Below are 21,352 nucleotides of genomic sequence, written 5' to 3' on the forward strand. Positions count from 1 at the left end.
GCGGGGCTTCACTTCAAATGCCCGGGAGAGACAGGAACAGTCTGGGTCAGCACAGCCAGATGTGAACAAAGCTCCCAGATGTGAACTGGGCTCCGAGTATGGCTCCACTCAGCACAGCCAACCAGCGTCTTTAAAGTGAGAAAGAAGTGCTAGTGAGTTCGCAGCTGCTCTTGACTCCTCCAGCCTGTCATTTGTGTGTGTTTTAATAGATTAGTTAATCTATTTACTGAGTGTGAAAATCACATGTGTCAGAGGAGTTCACGCCCCACTGGCTTGCTTTGCTCTATTCCCAGGTGGAAAAAAGTCATAATTAATGCTGGTAAAATACATTACCAAGTATTTTCACAGGAGCAGGGCAGGTTTTACATTCCCCTGTTTTTCCAGTGAAGGATTGACAGGGAGATTAACTGCAGTGAAGGGGTGGAGGTGCCTCGGCCTTTCTCGCTGGTGGTGACATACCTTCAGTACCAGAACATTTTGCCATTGAAGAAGTGTGTTTCATCCCTGGGGCTGGTGTATGTGCGCTCTGGGGAGCGGGTTTAGAGAACAGCATTAGGAGCACTCATGCTAACCACCCTTGGCGTGGGCTTCTTCAAATTCTAACTGGTTCCCCGTGGTGGTTGGCCTGTCCTTCAGACTCTTAAGGCAGGGGTGTCCATCCCCAGGATGGCTCTAAACGTGGCCCGACATAAAATCGTAAATTTACTTAAGGCATTCCTTAGTTTTATTACTAAGTTTTATAACTTAGATATGTACATTTTCTACATCAGTGATCACAAACTTGGGACCTGCTGGACAGTTTTAAAAGATTATCAAAAGGGTTTCTGCATAATTAGGGTTATTATAGGAGGACTTTTTTGCTTATCTCTGGTAGGGGGTATCATGAAAATTATGCACAGATATTTTTTCCTATCAGTTTTCATTAATGTTTGTGTATTTAATGTGTGGCCCAAGACAACTCTTCTTCTTCCAGTGTGGCCTAGAGATGCCAAAAGGTTGGACACCCCAGTCTGAAGATATTAACTAAATGCCCCAAGGTCCAGGGCTCTCCCAGTGTGGTCCTGGGACCTGTGAGCTTGGTGGAAATGCAGTTTACTTCAGGTCTACTGAATCCACATCTGTACTTTACAACTCCACAGGCAGGTGATTTCTGAGCATACCCAAGCGTGAAAAGATTAAAGGCCCCACAAATCATTTTGAAAAGAAATTTGACACAAAGAAATTAAAGTGGAAGAAACTAGGAAACTATTTTCAAAAATAAAACAATACTCTTACCATTCATAAGAAAAACATTAAGATCCCACTATGTAAATGGGTAGATGGCACGAATGGATAATTCTCAAAATTGGAGATGCAAATGATCAATAGATAGGTTTTTAAAAATTCAGTGTTATCAGGAAAAAAGTTTGGTAAAAAACACAAATCAAACACTATAGAACATCACACAGAAGAAAGTACGACTCTCCTACATTCTTACCCTTGGACTTGTGGTGACATTTTTGGAGCATTTCCTTCCAAAGTTTTGCCCTATATGTTGATGGCATTTTTTTTGAACTTTAAAAAAATTTAATTGTTATGTAACACCGAACTAGCATTTTTTACTCCAATACACCCTCCAGTGCTTTGGTGCTTGGGAAAAATCTTTCCAATCTAGAGATCAAATAAAGAATTACCTTCTTGAACAATAAAAAACCCTATAAAGTTCCCACGAATCAGCTGTCTCTGCTGGTCTATCTTAAAATAAACCGTGTCCTGTGACAATGGCAACTGTGGATAATTCTTAGTCATGAGCGTTCCTCTCCTATAGGCCATCTGTGTCTCTCATCACTTCCCTTTTGTTGTTGATTTCTGGAAATCCTTTTCTGTTCCATGGTCCAGTCCCTATAATATACATCACAGGAACTGTGTGGGCCACCTTTCTGATGAGTTGCTTTGCAGCAGAAGGTCGCGTATGGCCGTATCCTTCCCTGACATGCCACATATGGGACTGGACATGGAAGGGTCGCTCTTTAAATTATTTGATTCTTAAAGATGTTAAAAGTGCCTCCCTCACTTAAGGCTGACTTTGCTTAAATATACTCTAAAAGGGGGTTTTAAGTGGTAGAACAATGCTAAAAATCTAGTCTTAGGTTCCAGTGAGAATATAAAAACAGGCCTCCTCATATTTTTCAGGCTCAGAGAAAATGAAGCAATGCTCTGCTTCCCTGTAGTGCAAAGCGACAGTCTGGGCTCGGCAAGCAGCTTGGTTTTATTCTAATGGCACCTTCATGGGCAGCCAGTGTTTGAGGGAGCCTCTAAGTGTGGTATAATGACGGGTGTTCATGTCCCTTTCCTGAAGAAAGGCCTCCGGCCCCCCGGGGGGTGTGGTGAAGGCTGGGGCCCTGCTGTCCGACCACAGAGATTACTGAGGGCATTCTCCATGCCTGCGGCTCTGGTCTGTGTGCAGCGAGGGCAGAGCCCCAGGGAGACCACGCTGGGGGCACCACACGGAGCCACCCTGGGCAGCCGCCTATTCCTGGTTGGGTCGTTAAGTGCCGCCCCCCTCACAGCCCCAATCACAAAGAGGGTGTGGCCAAGCCAGCCCCTCCTCCATCTGCCTTTATCACTCAGTCGCATTTTCGGGAGATACATCTACCCTTGGGAAGGCGGGGGCTGCCACTGGCATCCAGGGGAGATGTGTGCAGGGCGTGGGCTGTGGGGAATGGGTGGGAGATCGCTGCAGCCAAAGAGGACTCTCCTCTTGCAAAGGTACTTTAACCCCCCATCCCCACCTGCGTGTCCTTACCATCGTCCTGTACCACTCAGAAGTTCACTCACTACCCCGGCCTCGATTCACAACGATTTGATGACTGCGTTGCGGTGTTAGAAGGGCGTGTCTCTTGGCAATGGCCAGTGGCTGTGACTCTTCCTTTTAAAGGCTCCCTTGGCTCAGCCTGCAGCTGACTTGGTGGTGGGGGCACCGAGAGAGCACCCACCCGTGTTCTGATCATGGTCTGCACTTGAGCTGCTCCTGGCCCTTGCTCCTCACCACTACTTGAAAATCCGGGGATGCCCTGGGGCTTTGCCTATGAATGGACTTTGGTGAAGCGGGTGGACTCCAGTGTGGAGCTGTTCCTCTGGAGGCAGAGACCCTGGAGGGGAAAGGAAGTCAGAGGCAGCCACACCAGAGAAGTGGCCTTACAGGCAGGTGGGGGGAGTACTGTTGGAGTGCCCTAATTTGCTAACAAAAGGCACTACCATTGCAAGATGCCATCCACATTGAGTGAACCTGAAACTCGGCACAAAGCTGGTGGCACAGTGTTGGTAGGGTAAATATCAGAAGACAGTACTCGGCAAACGTACCGAGAACAGGACTGATGTCTGTTCCAGGAATCAGCCCACATCTGATAGAAATAAAGGGATACTGCCCGTTCATGGCTCCTGTCCTTGGTATCACAAGACTACGAAGGTTCCCCAATAGCATCGGGCGCTCTCACTTCTTGGGATCTGTTGCCTCTGTGCCCTCAGCCTGGAAAGATCTGTCTGCCTTTGTTTACCAGAATAACTCTGAGTCATCCTCCCAGAGTCTGCCTGGGGATCTCGGGCTTCCGGAAGCCTCCCTGAACTCCCCAGACAAGCGGGCAGTCCCTCTTCCGCCCTCTTGTTTCATCGCTTCCTGCATAAACCAAATGTATTTCCTGGTGGGTCTTTTCTAAGTTCCTCACTGGGGTGCTGGGTTTGCTCATCTCTGAGGCCTGGGTGCAATGCTTCTTAATAAAGTAACTGCCCTCAAGTGACTCAGAGTCACAAGCCGCTTTCTCTCTATGCTGTTCTTCTGCAGGTCCATTATTCAGTGGGAGAAAATATGGCTAGGCAAATCGTCCATCTCATTAGGAAAAAGTGATAAAATATTCTGGTCAGGAAGACAGTATTGTGCCCCCTTATCCACAGTTTTGCTTTCTGCAGTTTCGGTTACCCGTGGTGGAACATTTCAGAAATAAACCATTCATACGTTTGAGATCACACACTGTTCTGAGTAGCGCCCAGCTCCGACCCAACTGGGACGTGAATCATCCCTTTGTCCAGAGTATCCGCTCTGTGCGCATTGCCCTCCACTGGTCACTTAGCTGCATTGGTCATCAGACAAACCGGCGTGGTACTGTGGTGTCTGTGTCCGAGTCACCCCTATTTTCCTTAGTAATGGCTCCAAGGCACACGAGTGGTGATGCTGACAATTCAATATGCCCAAGAGATGTCATAAGGTGTAGGTGTGTAGAGGGTTGGCACTCTCCATGGTTCAGGCGCCCACTGGAGGTTTTTGGAGTTTATCCTTCAAGCATAAGGTTGGGGGAGGGGGCACTGTACTGATGTCACTGAGGCTTCTAACCCTGCGTTTTCTGGTCCTCTTCCTTGTAATGGAAGTCTGCCACATCCTCAGTGTTTCCTAATTACATTCTCTGATGTGTTGGAGTCACCCAGCTGTTAGCACAGAGGAGATGAGCAGTCACGGTCGGGGCATCTTGCATTTTCACTGTGACCACTGGCCGCAGTTCCATGGCAGCCCGGGTTTGGCTCTCCTTGGCACAACTGGCAATAAACCCGGAGGGAAAGTGTCCGGAGGTCAGAGAGAATTGGGGTGCAGGTTGTCTTTTTGATGTGCAGGAACCCTCAGTTCAGATGTGAATTCGTTATGAGAGAAAACCGATATTTCAGGTCTGCTGCACTTAGCTGTAAAAACGCCACCCTCTATTCTTTACTGATGTAACCCCTCCCCTTAGTTGGTGAATAGACTTTAATCAGAGTTGTTTTAAAAATCTTCTTCTCCGATGCAGTTTTGTGTGCATCTGAGGCCACTCGCTGTGAATTAATGGCTGTTTCCATCCTGAAGAACACTTGCGGGGGGAGCCCGACCCCACGGGGTGAGTCAGGCGGACCACTGAGTTCTGCCTTCTTGGCTCAGTGACATGATTGATGCCTAACTGTTCCCTTTTGACCCCAGCTAATGATCCTTATCTTCTCTCCAGGGATTAGACCATCGCTTCTTTTTTCTCAGAGTGTTTAGGTCAGGGATGGTGACCATTTTCCCTGTCAGAGTCATTGACCCCAGGAAGGAAGAGGCCATCTCTTCCAGGGAGTGGTCATGCCCTGGAGAGGCACCCCCAGAGCCCAGCCAGGCCTGTCTGAGCTCAGGTGACCTTCTCAGCACAGTTGGAAGGACCTGACAGATGACAAGAGGTGCCCTGCCAGCTGGGGTGCAATGCCCATGCAAGGCCTGACTTGTCCCTTTGTGAAGGGCCTTGGCTAATTTTTAGAAATGTCTTGGAGCCCTGGCCAGTGTGGCCCAGTTGGTAGGAGTGTCGTCCCATAGACCGAAAGGTTGCAGGTTTGATTCCCGGTTGGGGCACATTCCTGGGTTGCAGTTCAGTCCCTGGATGGGACGCATGGAAGAGGCAGCCAATGGATGTTTCTCCCTCACATCAATGTTTCTCTCCCTCCCTTCCCCTCTCTAAGTATGTCCTCAGGTGGGGATTTAAAAAAGAAGTCATGGAAACCTCTGGGGTTGGAGAGAGAAAGAAAAAGACTATTGAGCACAAACTGTGCTAAGTGCTTTACCAACATCGTGGTGTTCATTATCACATCACTTCAGAGTGTTGGAATGTGCATCTTCAATCCTGTATTACTGACGAGGAAACCGAAGCATGGAGAGGAATCTCTTTTGAAAGGCAAGCATCAATTTAGGAGCCTAGATGCCAGTATTGTCCAAGGCGATGCAGAGTGTGATGCAGAAGGCCAAGTGCAAACCCGAGCAGTGTGTCCTGCAGGCTGAGGACCTTGACACCTGGGGTTGCAGACTGGGGCAGGTGAAGGGGCACAGTGCCCCCAGTGGCCGGCAGGAGAGGCGACCAGAGGCCTGAGGGTGGCAGCCTCTGGGAGCTAAGCCTTGGGAGAGTGATGTGCTTTGCTGAGGTGAAGACTAAGCAAGTCGTGGCTACGGTCAGCGCCCAGGGAAGAGGTTGTGTAGTTTCGGTGTGTGTCCTCAGGGACTGGTTGGGGGGGGGAGGTACTTGATCTTTAGCCCTGCGGCCGGGATGGTCTCTTCTCTTACCTTTTTTTCCTGGAGGGAAAAGCAGAGTTGGGCCTCCTACCTTGCCTGGAGGGATGGGCTCCTGTGGACACCATCTGGGACTTTGGGTGCTTCCAGAACTGCTGAGAGAAGAGAAAAGGAGCCAGTTTGCTCAGAAAACTCTCGGAGCCCTGCCAGTAGGAGTGAGAAGGGCAGAGTGGCAGGCCATGGTTGACCATGGCTCAGTGGCCACCTCAGGGGAAAAGCACCCTGCCCTCCAGCAAGCTTGTAGGCAGTGCAGTTTCTTTGTTGTTGTTTGGAGGACTAGGAAGAGAAATATATGTAATTTGGGGGGAGAAAAAACCATACATTTAAATGTTTTAACTTAATTCTAAAATAAAGAAAATGATGATAGAAACCCATAAATAAATATTTTGAGGTTCTCTGGATTCCTAATTAGGGGAGATTGTAGAGAGGAGAGGGAGAAGGGCCAGGTATTGACGAGGGTGTGTGTGGGGGTGGGAGAGACAGAGGAGCAGAGTTCTGCCCAATTCCTCTGCAGTAAAAGGTCCCCACACCTGTTGGTCACACCACCGGCTGCCTCTGAGTGGTTCTGCCGCTTTTCAGATGCTAATGACCTGATTCCCGGGTCAGCAGCCTTTTCCGAGGGGCGAGGGGCGGCACCAGAGAGCTGACCTCCCTTGGCGCATGTGCAGGGTTGGGTCAGAGGGTCCGCCTTTCCGCAGAGGAAGGCGGCAGGACTGGATGGTTTCGAGGACCCTTCTGTACCATTCTTTGATCCCTGGAAAAAAGGCGTGTTTTAAACAGACTTTCAATTCACTCAGTGTCCTGCACTGCACGACCCCAGCTGCCGGCCTCTGAGAAGGGGATGCTTTTGTTCTGCAAAGGTGGGAGCAGATGGAAGTGCACTTCTCTGCGGCCGAAGCCGAGCAGCTCCCTCGAACAGGGAAAACGGTTCCTAGGAATGAATTCAGACCCAGAGGTACAGGCTCTGCCTGGGCTGCTCTCCTCAGTGAAGGCAGGAGTGGGGCAGAGTGGTTTCCAAGGCAACAAACGGGGAAGCTGGGTGCGGCTCAGCAAGATGGTGAAGACAGACAAGCAACTGCACTCCGATTCCTATAATTTCAAGCCTGGTGCAGCCTCCTGGTCAATGGCACCTGGGAGGTTGTTTGCCACTCTGGGGAAGGGTGGGGGTGGCACCTGCATTCTGTCACCACCCTGTTCTTCTCTGGTGTTCCTCTGGACCGCAGTGCCTGTAGTGCCTCCCTCAGCTGACACGTCGTTTGCTCCACCCACTCTGAGCTTCATGAAACCAGTCATGCCTTCTGTGTCTTTTCTTACTCCCCTGCCTGGCTTGGCCTTTGGAACCCAACAGGTGGCAAGTGAGTGAGTGAAGGCAGGAAAGAAGGGAAGAGCCAGAGTTGTCTGCTGAGGGATACGAAGAAACATTCTGGAATGTCCAGGGTCCTAAAAGTTCTTTGTGCCCTTTGAAGGTCAGAGAAAGCTACAGGTCTGTGCTTGCAACATATGTGCAGACATACCCAAAACCCACCCATGGACTCTCTTTTGGGGTTCCCAGGTCAACAGGTTCCTGGACTCAGGCAGTAGAACACATCTCTGTGTGTCCATCAGCCATGTACTGAGCACTGGCCTGGTGCCCGACTCTGCCAGGGGCCTAGAGAAAACGCCGTGGATGAGAGTTGGCTCTGGTGGGGGACTTGTAAGTGCACAGGGAAAGAATCAGGCCAGGGGCCACGCAGGTGCGGAGGGGGTTGTAAAGAGAGCAGTGCCCTTCACAATCTGTGAGCTCATGGCCTCTCACTTCCTGTGGGCTCACCTTCGGAGATAAATTTTTTAAATAGACTTTAAGAGGGGAGGCAGTTTTAATTTTACAGTAAAAAATTGAGCAAAAGGTAACAGTTTCCCTTTACCTTTCCAACCTCCCCCAATCCCCCCCACCCACCTGAGGAAATATCTTGCATGAACGTGACAACACATTATTATGGTGGCGACATATTGTTACGATTGGTGAGCCAAAATTGATACATCATTATTAAGGAGTCTACACTTTACATTAGGGTTGTGCGTATGCATGTGTGTATGTTGTACATTCTATGGGTTTGGATAAATATATAGTCACGTGTATCCACTATAGCATCACATAGGATAGTTTCACTGTTCACCCCAACCCCCGTCCCCACCTGTTCATCCTTCCCTCTCTGCCTCCGGCCCCCTGGCAACCACCGACCCTTTTTCCGTCTGTGTGGTTGTGCCTTTTTCAAAATGTCATCTGGTTGGAAATCCACAGTGTGTAGCCTTTTCAGATTGGCTTCTTCCACTTAATAACAAACACTTAAGTTTCCTCCACATCTTTCTGTGACTTGGTAACTCATTTCTTTTTGTTGCTGAAGAGTGTTCCATTGAGTGACACCACATTTTGTTCATTCATTCACCAGTTTGAGGACATCTTGGTGGTTTCCAAGTGTTGGCAGTCATGAATATGATACGATTTTCATGTCTTCTTTGGCAGCTTAGCCAAGGGGACATGGCAGAGTGGGGCTGTGACTTTGGGGGCTGGGCCCCTTCACAGGAGGAGATACTCTAGAATGTTCTTAGGTTTGGCTAATCCATGAAGTTGTGACCAGGCCAGGTGTTGGGGTCAATGGGAACCTGGAAAGGGTGTGATCCTCCCAGGTTCTATTTCCCATAGTCAACATGGTCAATCAATTAATAAATTAGTTATTAATCAATCAATATTAGGCACTGAAGTTAGGTAAGTTATTCACGGGTCCTGACAGTAAGGAGCTTACAGTTTAGTGGGGCTACAAGAATCATTACATGCAAAAGAATCATTACAAGTTGGGAATATTTAGAGAAACTGTATTAAAAAAAAAGAAGAATGGCTGATTTGTTGGGTGAGAAAATGGACACTAAAACACTAGGCAGCACCACCAGAAGGCATTCCTGCCCTGTGTGACGAGTGTCCCAACGCAGGTGAGAACTTGGGCTTCTCAGGAGGGCTTGAGAGGCTGCAGGGCATCTCCAGGAGGAGCTGATCTGGCACCCAGGCAGGGACATGGCGGGAGAAGAGGAAAACCCTGTTCTAGCCCGGGGCATGACCCCAGAGATTCAAGGGTGGCATTTAGCTCTTGGGTGGGTATTATGTGTTACTGAGTTAGCTCCAACTCCTGACGACACTATGAATGAGGGATGTCCTGCCCTTATCAGCCCTGCTCTGTCTGCCCCTGTAGACTCATGCCTATGGCTTCTTTTATGGAGTCCATCTGTCTTATATTTGGCCTTCCTTTTTCCCCACTGTCTTCTGTGTTTTGCCAGCATTACTGTCTTTTCCAAAAAACCTTGGGCTGCTTCAGTCTTACCATGCCCACCTCCTGTGATGTTGTAGGCTTAATTTGCTCTGGGACCCACTTGTTTGTCCTTCTGGTGGTTCAGAGGGTCTGTAGAGCTCTCCTCTATCGCTGTATTTCAAATCGTTTTTTTCCTGTATCAGCCTTCTTCAATGTTCAGCTTCCTCTTTGTATGTAGTAGTTGGGAATACTTGTAGGGGTCCATTTCAGGGCATGCACTGCCCGTGTCCCCCTGTGTCCCATCGCTCAGGGAGCGGCCTGCCCAAAGTCCAGTCAGCAAACCGGAGCTCTGGGGTCCTTCCTATTCCATGTCCCATAGTCAACTCTATCCCTAAATCTCCCCCGACCACCACTGTTCTTGCACAGACCTGTTATCCCTTGCAAGCGTGATTCCAAAGGCCTCCTGACTGATTTCCTGCCCCTCCCCCCTCGTCCTCCAACCCACCTGCCCTGGCTGGCCATGCTGGCAGCGAACTGGATAAAACCCTGTCTCATGAGATCCCTGCTTAGCATCCCTCAGAACCCTCTGTCACTGCCTGTGAGACAGAACGTGGAGACTCAATGGCATGGCAGCATGACCCCCTCCCTGTGTAGACTCTCCCCGTGTCCCCAGCTCGATGCTGTGGCTGCCAGGACCTGCTGGTGCATGGCCATGCTGAAGTGGTCGTCCTCTCTGAACACTCCACTTGCCTCTGCTGCTGCTCAGGCTGTGTACTGCTCTGTTCTCTTCCTGGCCTTCCCTCTGCACAGCGCTGCTCACTGCGGCTCATTTTTACTTAGCCTCTGAGCTCCATTCCACATAGCCTCGTCTGGCTCTCCACTCTCAGGCCCAGGCTCCCGGGTTCTTCCACGCCTTCCTCTGTGGCCCCAGGGTGTGGGTATTACCACTGCACATGGCACTGGCATTATTTGAGGACACGTCTGCCTCCCCCATTGGCCATCAGCTCTTTTGATGACCGAGACTGGCTTTATTTGCCCTTGTAACCCCAGCACTCAACCTAATACCTGCTTAGTAAGTAATCAATAAAGGACTATTTTAAGGATTATGTTACAAATAAATATTTCCAGTGTGATGGCATTCCAAGAGAATTTGGGTTTAAATAAGGGCTTCTGAAGCAGGCATGTCTCATCAGGTCTCACAAGCTTGTCATCATGGGTTGCCTCTTGGCTATTTGGAGGCCAGGGCTGCCTTCAGTCCGGCTCATCATCACCCCCACTTCTCACCAGGCAAAGCAAAGGCTCTTGTGCTTCTTTGTGTGTGTTTTCTCTCTGAATTTGCATGGGGACATCAAGGTTGTGCTTTGGACATGAGCGACTCTGTGGATGCGTGATTATTTTTATTGTACAAACAGAGCACACGGACACTTCCATTTCCACTAGTGCTTCTCAGTTACTCCCCCTCATCCCCAGCCTCTAATGTCAGTACTGCGGCCAGTAGCAAGGTCACTTCTCTGGCCTTCGTACTTTCCCTGTGAATCGAAGATGTTGGAGTAGACAAAGGGTTCCTCGTGTGCTTAGACTCTCCTGAGAGCCCACGGGGAACACGAACATTTTGTCTGTCTAAACACCATTATATGGCTTGTTTATGACTTTCAAGTGAATCTGTGACTCCAGAAGCTGAAAAAATCAATGGAGAGGGATGATTTCCAAAATCTGACCAAGCAGTGTTTTCACTGGAAAATGAAATTCCTCCTGGGCCTTTTTTTCCTTTAAAGTACCAACATTTACTATCGAAGCAGCAGCTGCAGGTTGCACCAGGCGTGCTGCCCGGTCCCCCGTGTGTCATACGGCACATCTGAATTCATGGGAAGAGTTTCCAGAGTGGAATTCTTTTGACTTTGTGCTGACAGTAACTTGGGCTGTGGGCTTCCTGGCAGGGAAAGGAGCATAACCCCCACGTTTGGCCACCAATTTTCTGCAGGCTGTCTTTTGTCACATTCCACAGAGCTGGTCCTCACCAGCTGTCTCTCACTGATGAGTCTGAAAAGCAAATGTCATGCGGCTATATCCTGGCAAAGGAGAAATGCACATCTCGTGGCTACACCTGAAAATTCATGGTGGTTATATTGTCTGTAACTGGTGCAAACAGAGTTTTAAATATGAGCATGGGCATTTTGCCTAGGAATAAATCCCCGTCCTCAATGAGATGTCTTTCGTAGCAGCCCAAGAGTAAAAGGAAAGTTAGTGTCTCCCAGTGCAGAGGAGGGTCCCCAGGGTCTTGGTTCAAGTTCACTTGGTTAATGCATTTGACATTTGGTGAGAGAAGAGTTGTTGTAATGGTTTACCTTAAAAAGTCATTGATTTAATGGCCTTGAAAGCATGTTGTTCTAGATGTATCTTTCACTCTCCTACTTCCCTTGATACGCTCACAGATGCCTTGGGTTCCTCCCTTCCATGTTCTTTTGCTGATGTAAATTGGTCCTAATTTTTTCACTGGTTCCTTGCAATGTTATGGGCTTTCTTACCCACACACTGAGGTTTTCTTCACAGCACTCTTGGTGGAGCAGGAGGCCCCGGACTGCCCTGGCCTAGCTTTTCAGTGCTGATGTTTGCGGACCATGCTGGTTTCCTCCCTAGCGACAGAGTGGGAATGGGTCCCAGTGGCCTTTAACTAATTTTCCCTCCACTCCACATTGTTATAAGCTAGTTTAGAGTGTAATACATTAATTGCATCTCTTAAAGGACCATGTTTGATTTTAAAAGGCAAGAACCATGGAGAGAAAATATGGGAGGGCAGTTATGAAGACTTTAACAAATGAGGTGATTACATCTCTTTTCCCCACAAAATATAGGCTCTTAATTGCCCTTTACTCAAAGGCTAATGCCATGCAAGTGATTGTACTTAAGGTAAATTCATCTTGGAAAAGGGTAGGAGAATAAATACACACATTCATTTATTTCCCAAGCACAAGCTGTGCTGGATATATCATCGACCCCCCACAGCCTCTCCCCAGCTGCTGGCCCTGCCTCTTCCAAGGGTCTTCCACAGCCTGAGCTATTAGCTACTCCCTGGGGGATGTGCTGGCCGGAGGGGGCCTTCTTTACACACCTTTGCACCTGGCAGTCTCAAAGCTTCAGGAGAATGACAAACCTCTGGGGACTCCAACCTGATTCCAGCCCCACTTTTTTTTTACATTCAATATTATATTGTATTAGTTTCAGGTACACAGCATAATTGCTAGACAGTTATGTACTTTACAAGGTGTTCCCCCTATATTCTCAGCACCCACCCAGAAGCATACGTACTTATTACAGTATTACTGACTTCATCCCCTATGCTGTATTTACAATCCCATGAGCGTTTTATAAGAACTAATCTGTCCTCAATCCCTTCACCTCTGCCCCCCACACCCCCCTTTACACATGAGGACTCTGCTCTGGGTTTTGCTGTAGTGCTTTTTGGATATTCACCAGGAAGGGACCCACGTTTCACTCGGGCACCTTTTTCCCTGATGCTCTTCGTGCGCTCCAGCTGAGCCTGGGGCGGCAGGAACCCCTTTCTCCCTGCATCGTCCCCTGGGAGGAGCTGCACCAACCTCACCGGCATGTGTTTACGCCTGAGGTGGACAAAGAAGAGGAGGGAGAGTATCTGAGCTCCTGGGAGAAGTGTGAAGTTCACAGACAGGCGAAGAAGGCTCTGGAGCTGCCCTTTTGCCGACTGGTGGGCTCCAGGCCCCTCCCCCTTCTCTGCATGTCGGGTCTTTTTTCTTTTGCATTGCCTGGTTTTCAGACAATGTGCACACATGGAATTTCCCCCCTTGGCATGTGGGACCAATTAGCACTGTCTACACAGCCTGTCGGGTGTAGGTGGAGGGTCAGAGGACCTTCAAGCTCTGCTCCGTCATCCACAAGCTGAAGCCCAATGTGCACCTGTGTCTGTACACACAGGCCCACAGACGTGTGCACGTAAAACCCACAGAGAGCGAGAGAGAGAGCAGGGTTTGCAGCCACTGACGGCAGCACAAGGAAGCAGCAAGGTTATCAGTCATCCTGCATTTAGGAAGCTTTAGAAGCACCCTATAACACAGGACTGAGAATCATACCTGAATCTTGCATAGTCGGGCTGCTTCTAAAGAAGCAGTGATTGATGTTCAGTAGGAAATGCATCCATGAGTGACATCAAACATATTCTTCAGAAGTTGGCAGTCCACACTCTGTTCCTAGGTGAGCCCTTCACACTCTAGTCTAAGTTGAAAGGGAAGGCTACACAACCATGGTGTGTCTGACTTTCTGGTTGGTGAGCCAGAATGCCATACAAATGGAGCACTCAGTTCCTTGGCTCAGAGCATCCCCCAAGGAGTGACAGCTGCAGACTACAAAACCTATGGGGTAGCTAGCCCCGCATGGAGGAAGCTAGGACCGAGGCTGTGGCAGGGAGTGCTTCTCCCCTGGTCTATGCAGGCTGCTCTTGAGCCACATCAAAGGGCTCCCAGTAGTCTTTGGTCTGATTGTGATATCTGACATGGTGAAACTTCTGCTGGGTCCTTTTTGACCATCAGGAATTGCACCTCTCATAAAATGATAAATTGTATGTTATTTCCAAACGTCCTTCATCCCTAATCCTTCCTAACCTCTTGGGAAACAGTGGTGTCTCTTAAAATGCATGTTGGAATCAACAGAACAAGACATACAGACAGCCAACAGACATGTGAAAAGATGCTCAACATGACCCATCATCAGGGAAACACAAATGGAAACCACAATGAGATCTCAGTGTGCCAGAATGTCTATTCTCAAAAAGACTACAAAGAATAAGCATGGGCAAGGATGTGGAGAAGCAGAGAACCCTCAGGCACAGTTGGTCGCTGCTGTGGAAAGTAGTATGGATAGTCCTCAAAAAATTAAAAGGAGAACTACCATATGACTCAGCAATCCCACTTCTGGGTATTTATCAGAAGAAAACAAAAACACTAATTTAAAAGATACATGGGCCCCTGTGTTTATTGCAGTATTTATTTATAATAGCCAAGATGTGGAAGCAACTTTGCTGTTCACTGATAGATGAATGGGTAAATAAGATGTGGACTATTACTCAACCATACGAGAAGGAAATCTTGCCATTTGTGATGGATGAACCTAAGTGAAATCAGTCATACAGAGAAAGACAAACGCTGTGGTTTCATTTACATGGGGAATCTAAAAAAACAACAAAAAACAAATGAACAAATGAAATAAAACAAATCTCATAGATACAAAGGACACGCTGATGGTTGTCAGATGGCATGGAGTGGGGGAGGAGCAAAAGGTAAAGGGGATTGAGAAGGACAAGTTGTCCGCTACAAATGTAGTCATGGCGATGTCCTGTATAGTAGAGGGAATGTAGTCAGCAATGGCGTAACTCCTGTGTACCTGACTGATGGTTATTAGCCTTATCCTGGTGATTCGCTTTCTAAGGCACATAAACACCCAATCACTATGCTGTACACCTGAAACTAATGCGGTGTTGCTTGTCAACTATCATTCAAAAATAAATAAAAATTGGAATCAACAGAACAAGTCAGGTAGACTATAGAGGCTTTTTGGTACCACTGTGTTTTTAAAATAGATGGCAATTTTGTTTTAATTAAACACCATGGTTTCATTTTACAATTACCTTCTTCAAAAATCAGTCTTCTAGAGTAATATCTCTTTGAATGAGTATTTGGTCATGTAAATTTTAACCGCAGTGGGGGAGACTCCAGTATCATTCTCATATGGGGTAGGGACCAGCTGGTGACATTTGTTAGTGTCGTGATTGCCCAGGAAAAGGAAGGCTTGTGTGCTTTGGGAGAGGGGATCTTGGTCCATAAAAATGAAATTTTATTGCGCATCAGTTTTATAAAAGGTGAAAAAAAAAGTTACCTCCTAGATGCCTGATGGGAAGATTTCTGATCTAACCCTTGCCTAGTACTTTATGGTCCATGGACTTAAAAAAACAAAGTGTTTTACATGTCATTTTAGCAGAAAGTCATAAATTCTTATATAGATCGGCTGAACTTATAAGCTTTGATATTATAAAAACAAAACTGCATTAAAATTTGTGAATCTCTCAGGTCTGTAGTGATGATTTTTTTGCATAAAAGAAATAATTATTATTTGGGAACCAGACTATTTTATTATCCAGCATTGTTTGGGATAAACAATTATTTAAATAATGAATAATAAGTATTTTTTTAACCTCACCTAAGGATATATTTCATTGATTTTAGAGAAAGAGAGAGGAAGTGGGGGGGGAGAGAGAGAATCTATGTGTGAGGGAAATGTCAATCGGTTGCCTCCTGTATGCATCCTGACTGGGGATCAAACCCACAACTCAGGCATGTGCTCTGACTGGGGATAGAACCCGCCACCTTTTGAATCGGCAGAATCAACAGAATGATGCTCCAACTAATCCAGCCACCTGGCCAGGGTGAATATGAAGTTGTTTTTTTTTTTAAATTAAAGACAATTGGAATGCAAACTACTTACTCCTTGAGTAGAAATTCTACTTTGTTTTAATTCAAAATCATGGCAAAAAAGAAGGGGGAGAGTTTTTTGTTTCCCCTCGAAGATGTCGTTGGCATTTGTATAAGGATGCTTCTCATCCAAGGGAGGGACACTGTCAGCTCTCCCTGAGAGCCTTCTGCTCAGTGCCACAGAGGCGTCACTTGTGATGTCATAGGTGTTAAAACAGTGCACGCAGACCAGTCAAAAGATAGACAGAGTCAGATGGGATAGAAGCAAGTTGCAACCATATCTACAAGAAGCTCTACATAGATAGATAGGTTAAATATAAAAGGTTGGAAAAAGATACACTCTGAAAACACTAACCACACATGAACTGACCATGTTAGTATTAGAAAATATTAGAAAAGTAGGCTTTAAACCAAGGAATAGTGCCAGGGATGAAGACGTTACATATGATGAAGGTCAATTCCCCTGAAAACCATAGCAACCTTAATTGTGAGCGCAGCTAATGACAGAACTCTAAAGGACCTAAAGCAAAACTCATAAAATTGAAAGAAGAAGTAGGCACATCCACAATAGTTGATTTCAACACTCCTCTCATAGTAAAATCTAGACTAGGTAAACAGAAATTCAGTAAGGATAGAAGACCTTAATAACACTATCACTCACCTTGACCTACTGGGTATTTATGGAATACTCCACTCAATAGTGGTAGAATACACATTTATTTTTATGTGTACATTAGACATTCACCAAGATCAAAAAAAACTGGGCCATGAGATCAACCTTGCCTTTATATATCAAATAGTTGATATATAAAGTATTGTTCTTAGCAATAGCGAAATTAAACTGAAAAAATCAGTAACAGAAAGGTATCTGGATAGAACCAGAGACATTGAAATAAAGAACAAACTAACAATAACCAGAGGGAAGGAGGAGGGGGAAGAATGGGGGTGGGGGGAAGAAGGGGAAGGGTCATCCAGGAAAATGTATAAAGGACCCATGGACAAAGCCAAAGTGAGGGAGGATTGGGGGAATTGGGGGGTGGGGGGAAGTGGTGGCAGGAAAATGGAGACAACTGTACTTGAACAACAATAAAAAAGAGTTATCTGGGAAATTCCCACATATTTGGAAGTTAAGCAATACAGTACTTCTCAATAAACCATAGTTTGAAAAAAGTCACAAGATGAAGTTATTTCCTTTTGAGGTAAATGAAATATTCAGTGTTCATTTAATTTTGAGCCGAATGAAAATGAAAACACAATATATCAAAATTTGTGGAATGTAGCTAAAGTAGTGCTTAGAAATTTATAGCATTAAGTATTGTATCAGAAAAGTAGGAAGGTCTAAATCAATTATTTAAGTTTCCATCTTAGGAAACTCGGGAAAAGGACAGATTAAGCCAGAAGCAAGCAGAAGGAGAAAAATAATCAGTGAACTAGAAATCAGAAAAGCAATAGAAAAAACAGTGAAATCAAAAGCTGATCCTTTGAAAAGATCAATACAATTGGTACATCTCTAGTTAAAATGACCAAGTGAAAAGGAAAAAAGACACAGGTTACCAATATCAGAGATAAAAGAAGAAATTGCTACAGTCAGTAAAAAAGGATGATGGGGAATATTATGCATAGCTCTATGCCTATGCATTTAATAACTTAGGTGAAATAGAGAAATTCTTTGAAAGACACAAATTACCAAAGCTCATTCAAGAGGAAACAGCTAATTGGAAAAGCCCTATCTTGATTGAAGACATTGAATTTATAGTCAAAAACCACCACCAACAACAACAGAAAATTCCAGGCCCAGGTGGCTTCACTGTGGCATTCTGCCAGACATTTAAGGAGGAAATGATACCAAGTCTACACAACTCATTCGGAAACTGGAAAAGGAGAGAATGCTTCCAACTTGAGGTCAGCATTGCCTCAATGTTAACCTCATTACAGGAAAACTACCGATCAATATTCCTCATGAATATAGATGCAAAAACCCTCACGAAATATTAAGTCATTCTCAGCTTTTTATTTTCTAATAATACTTAATCCTATTTTAAAAAACCAGTTGTTTCAACTGTAGCACCAAGTACTAAAACCTTAACAATCAGAATGCAATTAACCATCATTCCCATGAATCAGAAGCCATGACAGAGGCTAGTAGCTAAAGGTGGTACTGCAAATCCATTTAAGACAGATTTCTGCGTGTCTGGTGGTACACAGCAAGAAAGCCTAATGCAAGCCTTGTTGCTTTATATAAAGGTACTCTCTCCTAATACTGTTCTTCCTGCAAAAGAAAAATCTGCCTTTTTTCAGGGTATATGTAGCCCCGTGCTTGCTCCTGATAGCTTTATTCTCATTTATTAGTAGTGCTACTAGCCAAAACCAGAGCGTGTTTCTCTGAGATTTGAGAATTCTGAGATGTTAGCCCTGGAAACTGGAGGAAGTGATCATCCCCGAAATCCTGGGTTCTGACAGGGGTGCGTGTAGTTCACTCTGTTTACTTATTACTCGTGTATTTCAAGGCCACGCACAGACTTTAGGAGTCAGCTTGAGTCACTCAGGCCTCCTTCCTTAGGGTCCCCAGTGAATCGGATGTTCAGTTTGCGGGTGGTTGATTCCTTTGGAGTTTTCTCAGCTGCTTGTTATCAGGAAGGCAATATATTCTCTCTTCATTGAAACTTCATAATTAACAAGGGACTGTGAGCTGTATATTGTATTTAGAGGTGGTAGATTCCATGGTGGCTCAACATGAAGGAGGGCTTGTGGGGAGACACCGCCCCTCTCAGAATCCTGCACCTGCCACTCACCAGCTGCGCGCAGGCTGTGAGTCCAGAGGGGCCAGCTGCCCAAGGCTCGGAGAGAGCACCAGAGAGTCTGCGGCACAGCGGGGGCAGGCCCAGGGCTGCACGGCCAGGGGCTGGATGGGCCATGCAAAGGATTGTGGATTTCATTCTCAGTGCAGCCAGCAGCCACTGAAGGGGTTAAATGGGAGCAGTGACATCACCAGGGGGTCATTTTCACCCAATCCTTGTAGCCTTGGTCTGGAGAACGGGTAGGAAGAAGGAAAAATGTCCATGAGGATGTCTTTGAGAACACCTTGCCATGCATATGCTGAGTGCCACCCAGCCTGTGTGATGTTGAATCTTTCATATGGGCCTTCGTTCCCTTCCAGAGGCACCGTGCAAAGTGGGCATATCCTCCTCCTGGCCAGACTCTGTCACCTCTTTTAGATCTGTGTGCTTGATGCCCTTCCACTCATGTCCATGCCACTCCCCTGTGGCCTCGCCCATTATCCCACAGAGGGTGGCTGGCTACCAGCATGGCATTGCTCTGAACGCTTATATTCCATCTAAATATTCAAAAGGATCTTGCGTTCCATTCCATCACATCAGTATTGGATGTAATACAAAAACCATTTTCTTCTAAATCTATTGTTATCTATTCAGATTTTACAGATGGGTAATCCAAGGCTTAAAGGGGTGAAGTACTGGTCCATGGTCATATACCTAGTAGGTGGTAACACTGGCTTTGAAATGCAGGTCGTCTGATTGCCTAGTCTTTGCTGTTGCTTCAGTGCACTCTTCATCACTCTACCCCCAATGCTGAGAACAGTGCCTGGCAGGGGCTCAGGACGTGTGCTGGCTGACTTGTGACGGGGCAGTGTAGCACCCTGTGTCAGGAGCCCAAACCGAGACCCCCGAGCCACCTGAGTCAGGGCCACACTTGGGTTCTGGGAAGCTGAGCCGAACCCATGCTCCCAGGCGTCCCGCGTACTCCAGGAGAACCGGGCTTTTCTCCCGTGTGCCCCCAGCGCTTTGTGAGCCAACCAGTAATTGTGAATCACTCATTGATTTATCCTGCTGCATTGTGACGGCAGGACGACGGGTCCTGGGTCAAGGCCTGGCCTTACTAGTAAGTGTTACATGTGATCCATGGAATAGTGGGCTTGTATCAGTTGGCAGGAGCCTTGAGCCAGAGAGTATTGAGCCAGGGCTCCTCTGGCTGCCTTGCTCTGAGTCAGGCCCCATCCTCAAGTGAGGGCTCAGGTACAGCCAGAGCTGAGGGTGGGTTCCTGTCATCGAAGGAGCCAGTCAGACCTCAGAGCCACTGTGCTTTCCTTGGGTCACTCAAAGTGGCTCTCGGACCCCAGGGAAAGGGAGGCTCTGCAAAGCTTCCTCAGCCCAGCCACAGAGAGTGTGGCGGCACAGCAGCTGTGAGCCAAGGAAGAGGGTGGTGGGAGGGTGGACTCTCTTTAAACTGTGTCAATGTTTTGGAAATAGTGCACCGTCAAGGGTGATGGTCTGTGGATAGCTGGCCACAGAGATCTGGAGAGAGGGAGGGTGGTGGCCGAGATGCAAATCAGGGCATCGTTGTCTGTAACTCATCTGCTCCCCTCTCACTGCCTGCCCCTGTAACGGCCCAGATTATTTTTTGCACTGTTGGAGGCGAGGCCTGAATTCTAAATGAAATGGGTTTGGTGTACTCATCTTTCGAGTGGGGGTTCTGTGATCATTCAGATCCTCCCTGTGTTTTTACCATCTGTTGAGTCCATTTAATTAATTTTGTGTGTTGTTTCTTTATTTCAGAAAAACTGTACAACTCCAGTGGACGAGATTTAAGAAGGGCCCTTTTCTCCCTGAAGCAGATATTTCAGGTAAGAAAAGAAAAGTGTTCTTAGGTTCTGTTTCTGCATTGCTGTGGAACGAGATAAGGACAAGGTTATACCTTTTATTGATTACAGAAAGGTCTCTTAGATGACAATGTAAATTAGGTCAAAATACCAGGTGAGACTATTTTTACCACATCAACTATTTCAAACATAATAAGTAAAGACAATTTTATTAAGTCATATTTTTCCATACTTATTTCGGATTTTTAAAAAGAAAAACCTACCACAGATTAATTGAAGTCTGGTGTTCTGCTCCCAAACACCAACCCTCTTCTCCCTACCCCACCTCAGGTCCCTATCTGCCGATTGTTAAATTATACCACACACATTGGTGACTCTTCACCAGCAATGTCGTATTCTGCTTTATTGGTTATATTTCTGTGTTATCACGGTGCATGGACCACACTTCATCTTCCTTGCTGAGAGCGGGATGATATAGGTATGACTGGCGCAGCGAATACTGTGCTGTATGAATGAGGTACAAGTTGCTTTGTTCACTCTTCTGTTGGCGGATGGTTTGGCCCATTTTTAGTGTTTTGCTGTAATAAAACCCCGTGGCCACGACATGCCGCCTCTTCATGTGCCAGTGTCTGTCTGGGCCCATCTCATCCTTCTCCCCTGAGCCTTTCCTAGGTCTCTGCCTGGACAAAGTCACAAGCTTAGTGAAGAGAGGTGGGACGGGTGTGCAGATGAGCTCCAAGGCTGTCCCTCACAGGACAGGGAAGAGGAGAGAGACGGTGCCAGGGGAGGAGAACGAGGCTGCAAGTCTTGGGCAGGACCTGGAGGTGGCTTCATGGAGGAGATGGCATTTGCAATGACCTGTGTCTCTGTG

At 46.8% G+C, this 21,352-nt stretch overlaps 1 protein-coding gene across 8 annotated transcripts in view; it reads left to right on the forward strand.

The window, feature by feature from the left end:
• FHOD3 (formin homology 2 domain containing 3) overlaps positions 1-21,352 on the forward strand; it is a 438,646-nt gene that overhangs the window by 169,286 nt on the left and 248,008 nt on the right. For all 8 annotated transcript variants that reach the window (XM_037033114.1, XM_037033132.1, XM_037033123.1 and 5 more), the window contains exon 4: positions 20,438-20,505. In XM_037033114.1, coding sequence (XP_036889009.1) covers positions 20,438-20,505 — 68 coding nt within the window. The remainder of the gene's footprint in view (positions 1-20,437; positions 20,506-21,352) is intronic.

This window comes from Sturnira hondurensis, unplaced genomic scaffold (assembly GCF_014824575.4).
Source record: "Sturnira hondurensis isolate 20B ecotype Veracruz unplaced genomic scaffold, ASM1482457v3 Scaffold0001872, whole genome shotgun sequence".
NCBI classification, from domain to species: domain Eukaryota; kingdom Metazoa; phylum Chordata; class Mammalia; order Chiroptera; family Phyllostomidae; genus Sturnira; species Sturnira hondurensis.